The sequence below is a fragment of the Triticum aestivum genome, chromosome 2A (genome assembly GCF_018294505.1).
Source record: "Triticum aestivum cultivar Chinese Spring chromosome 2A, IWGSC CS RefSeq v2.1, whole genome shotgun sequence".
In the NCBI taxonomy this organism is placed as follows: Eukaryota; Viridiplantae; Streptophyta; class Magnoliopsida; order Poales; family Poaceae; genus Triticum; species Triticum aestivum.
Window position 1 is genome coordinate 207,401,363 of NC_057797.1, and position 7,416 is coordinate 207,408,778.

The following is a 7,416-nucleotide window of genomic DNA, read 5'->3' on the forward strand; positions in this document are numbered from 1 at the left end:
GTGCTCCATCGCAGCACCGACGACCTCCCCCCACACACGTGTCTTAGCTCCATCACAATATCCCACTACGCGTCGATGGCTTCATTGCAACACTCCCACCTGCAGCAGCGGCCTGATTTGTGCGTGACGGCAGGACACGAGCTGCCGGAGCGGAGAAATGATGAGATCCATGAGCGGGGGAAAAGGTAAGGGATGAAGCAGAGGAAAACATGTGGGTTGTGCGATGTGTAGTTCGTGCGAAGGGATAAGGAGAGTGGACAGCGGTGCGCGTGACACGTGTTGAGCAGAAGGAGAGGTTTACGGGAGGAAGAAATCAACCTGTTGAAAGCAAACGTTTTCCTTTTTTAGTGGGGGAGACGTCTTTTTTTTAGGGGTAGGCGTCTATTTTTCTTAGGCATGCTGCTCAGGTCACCAGGCCCATAATCTTTAGGCCCATTCGTTCCGGAGACTCAGTTGTCCGTACTCGTTAACCTCGTGCTCCTACCCCCCTGCTTCATCCTTATCTCGGCGCCGGAGCCCACGACCGCTTCCCCCCCTCACCATCTCAACCCCGAAATATCCCCCAATTCCGACGCGACCGCGAAACCCTAGCCCCCCGGCAACCTTCGCTGGACCCGGAGAGCCGCTCCGGCGCCATGGCATCCCCGGAAGGATCAAACTGGGTATTCGACTGCCCTCTCATGGACGACCTTGCTGCCGCCGACTTCGCCGCGGCATCCACAGGAGGCTTCTACTGGACCCCGCCGATGCAGCCGCAGATGCACACTCTTGCGCAGGCCGTCTCCGCCACCCCGGCTCCCAATCCCTGGTATGTAATTGCGGTTTCTCCTCTTCTCAGGCTCGATCGCGCCCACACGCGGCTGTTCTCCAGTTTATACATTCCGTGTCCTGATTTGCTGCCGGTGTCTCTATGTTATCACCTATAGCATAAACCGATGCGGTTGATAGCATAATTGTTGTGTGTGATTGTAGATTAGTAAAACACTACAGAGTATGTGGTATTTGCATCATGGACTAAAGATTGCATGTTCTAGAATTACTTACATGAGCGAGCATCTTTGTTTGTGTATTAGTAGTTGACTTTGCTTGTCTCATTGGTGTTGGGTTAGAGGAGATGGTTTTGCACATGAATTTAAATGGGTCTTGTGGAAGGTGCATGGCAGGACGGAGTGTTCAGTATGTCCAGGGCTCGTTTGGTTCGGGTGCATATACTACATATGCAGTGCATAGAATGCATACACAGTTTCACTCTTATTCGAGGAAAGTATAGTTTCCTCCTAAAATCCTCCTTGATGGATGCATATCCTCCTAAACTCTAAAACCAGATTATTTAAACCCTGAACTTTGCAAAACTGCTATATAAATGTCACCCCGAGCAGTTTTGGGGAGAACTTAGTTTTGATCTGATTTTTTTTTCACTTCGTCAGAAAGTTCACAGGCATTTTTGGATCTCTTGTCACTAGAATTTGCCTAGGGATGGAATAAGATCGAACCTTCTCATAGTTCCCGATGCGCTGGATGGAGGGATCTCCAGAGACGAGCACCGGCTCGGCCTGCTTGATGGCCTTGTGCAGGTCCCTCAGGTGTCCCCAGTTTGGCTGCCTAAGCAGACCTGCGCACATGACAACAATGGTTTCAGACAATCAGAGTACTGGTCGCGTACCATATTCGTCGATCGGTGCATCATGGTCGTAGCTTGTCGTGGCGATGAACAGGCCATCGGCGGTCCGGTCGAAATTTGTTCCTCCATGGTACTGAAAAAAAGATCAAATGTTAGGTGTCTCTACAACTTAAAACCGAAACATTGAGTGACAACATGTGGTAGTCAGCATCAGTTGCTCACCATGTAGTAGTTGACGAAGGACCCGCACTTCTGAATGAACCTTACCACCGCGAACGCCATGTCCTCCACCGGCCGGTGCGGCACCGCGCCACCAAATGCCGTGAACCTTACATCAATCGACATATTCGATCGTGTCAGCAATGTCGTGACATGCTTGCTGTGCAGATTGCAATTCAAGTGCTGTTTGTCGAGAAATTTTCACGCTTCATGCAAACTTACCATCCAGGCCAGGCCTCGGTCCACATGGTAGGCTTGCTGTTGGAGTTGGGGGTGAAGTAGTTGCAGTAGAAGCCATTGCAGGCATCTTCTTTGCAGCCATCACGAATCTATTCATCATTACCCAGGGAACAACTGACAAATCTGTCAATTTTATAGAAGAAAAGGAACGAATTAGCACAGAGTATATATTTTGTGGTGCCAGTACCAGGCTCCAAAGTTGGCAGCTTGATTTGGTAATGTGATGTCCTAACAGAAGCATGTGCCCAGTGCGAGAAAGCGAAGTGGTTAAATTAGCTGGCACCGCAATTTGCTCTTTGCCATTGCGCCATGGGCCATGGCATTGACAGCAACTGTGAGACGAGAACGAGAACGAGAGGGTGTTGTAGCTTACCGTGGCGTCGGGGGCGTTGTCATGCTTGCACATCACCCACGGCACGCTGGCGTTAGTGGCGACGACCATCTTGGTTGCCCAGTTGGTGTACGGCTTGGCGCAGACGCCCATCGCCTACTCCATGTACCCGTCTCCACCTGGGCAAGGATGATGGGGCCACCCTGCCACTCGAACAGCCCTCCGACTTAATCATTGACACGAGCTTCTCCACGAACGTCTGCATCGCCGCCTGCGTGCATGCATGTCCACAACTCAATTCTGTCAAATTCAAAACCTGATTTCCTAAGTTTCGCCACAGCAGAAGAAAATCAAAATCGCGTCATTCGCCTGCGTCTGTTGTAATTCAGCCAGAAACTTGAATGGACCGTGTCAGTCCAGAAACTGATGCCTGGCACGTACTTGAGTCTTCTTAGTCACCGCCGCGCCCGACCGCGACGTGGTTCTCTGCCCGGCGCTCCCTTCCGCCGTGCTCGCGCTGCTGCGACTGCTCTGGCCACCTCGCCGCCGGCTCCGCCTGGCCTGCCCAAGTGGTACCTCCGGTCACGCAGGTGAGGAGAGGAAGAAAAAATCAGATCAAAACCACCTTCAATTCTCCTCAAAACTGCTCAGGGTGACATTTATACCGGTTTTGCAAAGTTCAGGGTGTAAACAATCTGGTTTTAGAGTTTAATTAGGGGGATATGAATCCATCAGGGAGGATTTCAGGGGTAAAACTATACTTTCCTCTTCTTATTCTGGATCACTGGATGAGCAAGGGCAGAGTTCAAATGAAAAAGGTTGACATGGTCATTGGCATTGCCAACATTTGGGGATGTATACCCCTAATTGTTTTCTTTGATTACTGAGACGAATTTATGTCTGATGAAGCTAATGGTATCAGATTTATGTGCTCGGGGTTTGTATTTTAAGTGGTCTGAATTTCCATAGCAATACTATGTAAAATAGATCATGCTACATGTTACTTTGTGTCGGATATCGAGCAGTCTCATGTTACTTTGATGTATCAAGGATCAGAAAGAAAATGGGTGAGATGAGGGTTGTTTTGGTGACCCATATGTTGGAATTCCAGCATAGCCGAGCAAGTATTGCTGATTTATTGGCATATATGTTTCCATCTTAAGAAATTATTTATGGTTACACCTTAGGGCATGACTGCCCTTTGGTTAATGATATTTCTCTGAGTTGTCATATTCGCTGCATGAACAGAGGCAGCCTCCTGTGTTGTTTAGATGTAGAACCATGCTTCTTTTTTTCATTCCAGTATTTCACCTGCTGTAGGTTATCTGGTAAATTTGCCCAAGCCTTATTATATTGCCCTTGCTACGCTTGTCTTTGAAACTTATGATTTTGCACTATATCATGATTTTGACATTCTTAACTGCAAATGTGCTTTTCACCAGTGCTGAGTCTTATTTTGGCTTTGCAATGCTAATGTTGCTGCTTATCATTGTGCAGTATATTGTGAATTTTACATTCTTATCTGTGATTTACTTTTTGCCAGTGCTGAAATCAATAGCTCTGTTTCGGTGGACTGGGACCATGCCAAAGGACAACCGAAAAATAAACGGTTTGTTTATGTCTATATGCTTTGTTCGGAGTCCCTGAATTCGGTATTTTCTGTTGAATGTTTCCAACTTAGCACGCAATTGCAACAGTCCTAGGTCAGAAACTGGTGCTCAACCTAGCTCCAAAGCATGCAGGGAGAAAGTGAGAAGGGACAAGCTAAACGAGAGGTCTGCCAGCAATTTCATTTTGTTTATTCTATTAGAATTGTTTTTGTTGTAGCAGCATTTTTGTCTTAGGTTCAATGGAGCTTATGGTCTTCTGCCTGTTAGGTTCTTGGAATTGGGTGCTGTCTTGGATCCGGGGAAAACACCTAAAATCGACAAATGTGCTATATTAAATGATGCTATCCGTGCAGTAACTGAATTGCGTAGTGAGGCAGAGAAGTTGAAGGATTCAAACGACTCTCTCCAAGAGAAGATTAGAGAGCTAAAGGTTTTTATTGTTCCACTTAACTATTTTGTATGCAGATGTGTGTCCATATACTTTTTCTTTATGTTCTGAACTTATATTTTCTGTTCCATACAGAAATATATCTAATGTTCACACAAGCTTTTCTTAATCTGTTTTTTTGGGGTGCCAAGGACTACTGTTTATTGAATCCATAGGCTTTTAGATGAGTAGATCTCAAGCAATCCATCAGCTCTTAAACCTGCTTTATTTATTTTTATTAATTTCTGTTTAAACATTACTTTCTGATTAATAATTGGTATCAAAGATTCTTGTAAGGTATATATTTGTGGTAAATCTTTAGTCCAAACAAATTGATTCTTAGATCCCTGGATTTTGCAGGCTGAGAAGAATGAGCTGCGAGATGAGAAGCAAAAGTTGAAGGCGGAGAAAGAGAGCCTGGAGCAGCAGATTAAGTTCATGAATGCCCGTCAGAGCCTCGTACCACACCCTTCTGTCATCCCAGCTGCTGCATTCGCTGCCGCCCAAGGCCAAGCGGCAGGGCACAAGCTGATGATGCCTGTAATGAGCTACCCAGGATTTCCCATGTGGCAGTTCATGCCGCCTTCAGATGTTGATACCTCGGATGACCCCAAGTCATGCCCTCCGGTTGCATAGGCCAGCAAGAATCATTTCCCTCATCTATCTCATGGGGAAGGATGGCTAAAAAGCCTTCCGTTAAAGTATATCTTACTAGTCGTCAGTGTTACTATGCAGAATCCGTTTAGTGTTACTACTATGTAGTTAAACCAAGAACCGAACTGAAGCTTGTATCACCCGGGGACATTTGATTATCTTGTGACACCGTTGTATATTGTTAGTAAATAAATACCATCCGTTGAAGCAAATGGCGATTGGACGCCATAGCATTATCGGCTTGTTACTTTGTTTGACATGTTGCCCGTGATATTTATTTTTTGATGCATAACATAAATAGGTTGTGCTGCAGGTCAAAATAAAAATAAAAATAAATAGGCTGTGCTAGCTATTAGTTGGTCTTCTTGCATCCACTTGGCCTACCAATTCTTCCATGTGAAAACGCATTGCAAAGTCCAGGTGGAACCAGGATGGATGCACCTGTGGTGTGTATGTTGTGTTGGGTAATGGGTACAACGTGACGACCTCTCTTAGCAAGACGTGCCCTCTACTCATCTTATACAGTATATACTAATAAATTTGTTCATGTTCTCCTGCAATAGTAGTTTAGAATTAAAGCTCATATTTGTATCTTTGTAATCTCCAGCTAGTTACACCGTCTTTAACATTTTGTTTTTATCTAGTGCGTGCATTTTATAAAACTAAACTGGATCATGTCCATTCCGTGTTCCTGGCGCCTCCAGGAGCAAATGTGCTAGTACAGCAACACAACTTTCATAATCGAAAAGATAGACTGAAAACATTAGGGGAATGGCTAGGGGACAGTCAATTGAATTTAGAACTACCATAATCGAAAAGATAGACTGAAAACATTTGGGGAATGGCTAGTGGACAATCAACTGAATTTAGACTCCGCATCTATCTCCTGAAAACATTGTTCATTGTCTTCTGCCTCCTGACCTCGATCTGAACCACTCACAACTGCCAGCCGAACCGTCTGCCCACCGCCGCCCATCACCGGCGGCGCTTCCGCGGCCGCCTCATTGCCTAGCCCTCCCCTCAACCGCCGTGCTGCTATCACCCTTGACCATCCCTCTAACCCAAGCGATGATCAGTTTCTTTGGGGGAAATTGCACCAGCCCCCACACCTCTAAGATAAAATAATGGGGTCACTTGCCTACCTAAGACGACAAGCTCCTTCCTTCACATGAAAATTGACGAACCCAAATTCTAAATTCAGGCGACTTACATAAGCGCCGCCGAAATGTAGTATCAAATTGACGCAACCAAAGCTGATCAAAATGTAGTATCAAATTGCTAAATGTAGTACTAGCATATTACGAAGATCGGCTTCAAAATGAGGTTACATAGTAGGGAGCTGTATCCACACATCAAGTACAAGGAATTAACACCAGTAAATAAAGCTTAAACAAGAAAGAAAGCAAAAAGCCTTTGGTAGAAAGAATAGTTAACCACGCCTCGAAACGAATACTCATACCACCTTGTGTACGTACGTACGTGCATATCGTACAACGGTAGCTCGAACTAGAGCGTCCGTAGAAATCGTCCGTTTGTTGCTTCATCGTCAACTTACGCGGCAATGGCCACAAGAGCAGCGATCGCAAGCCCGGCCAAGGCCGCCGCCGGCTGCTGATACCGCGGCGCGGACGCAGACGCGGCCGCGGGCGTGGAGGTGGTCGGGGCGCCCGCCGGCGCGGCCTTGGCGTCGGCGTAGGTGTCAGCGGGAGGGGAGGGGAGCGAGGCCGGAGAAGGGGCGGCTGCGGCCGCTGCTTCTTCCATCTTGGCGGCGGTGGCGGCGTCGTACGGCACGGTGCTGATCTTGAGGTGCATTGTGCCGTTGGTGCAGTGGCGGGGGATGCCGCAGATGAAGTAGCGGGTGCCGGTCTCGCCGAGCTCGAAGGTGGTCTTGCCGCCGGAGTGGGTGGAGATGGGGCTGCCCGTGGCGCAGCTGCCGTAGTCCGCCTCCGTCACCTCCAGCACGTTGTGGTACGGCTCGTACTTGAACGCTGCCATGTTGATGCACGCGGCCGGAGTTATACCACGCTGCCCTACCGTCGAGAAGAAAACATGTAGAGTGTAGATCATAGGAAGTTTGTGCACGTACTTATGGTGTCGCCGACCATGAAGACTTTGTCGGCGATCCACTTCTCGTAGTCGACGTACGTGTCCCAGCCGAGGGAGTCGTCGACCGTGTAGTCGATCGCCAGCGCCGTCGTGGCCAACGCCGCCACCGCCATGACGGCGAGCAATGCTCCGGAGCTGGCCTTCATGTCTCCTCCGCGTAGATCCAAAGGACACGAAGTGGATTGTTGGTGGATGTTTGGTTCTGTGA

The 7,416-nt window shown here is 47.7% G+C and overlaps 2 protein-coding genes across 2 annotated transcripts; one reads left to right on the forward strand and one right to left on the reverse strand.

Moving 5' to 3' along the window:
• The first annotated feature begins 502 nt into the window (after nucleotides 1–502).
• Nucleotides 503–5,338, forward strand: LOC123188376 (transcription factor ILR3). The gene is made up of 5 exons (XM_044600458.1): nucleotides 503–808; nucleotides 3,955–4,020; nucleotides 4,109–4,186; nucleotides 4,289–4,451; nucleotides 4,809–5,338. Exons 1-5 carry the CDS (start codon nucleotides 636–638, stop codon nucleotides 5,082–5,084), a joined length of 756 nt encoding a protein of 251 aa, XP_044456393.1. The 5' UTR covers nucleotides 503–635; the 3' UTR covers nucleotides 5,085–5,338.
• A 1,029-nt stretch (nucleotides 5,339–6,367) lies between these two features.
• Nucleotides 6,368–7,416, reverse strand: LOC123185166 (blue copper protein). Its single transcript, XM_044597146.1, has 2 exons — nucleotides 7,189–7,416; nucleotides 6,368–7,090 (listed from the first exon to the last, which is right to left on the reverse strand). Exons 1-2 carry the CDS (start codon nucleotides 7,352–7,354, stop codon nucleotides 6,654–6,656), a joined length of 603 nt encoding a protein of 200 aa, XP_044453081.1. The 5' UTR covers nucleotides 7,355–7,416; the 3' UTR covers nucleotides 6,368–6,653.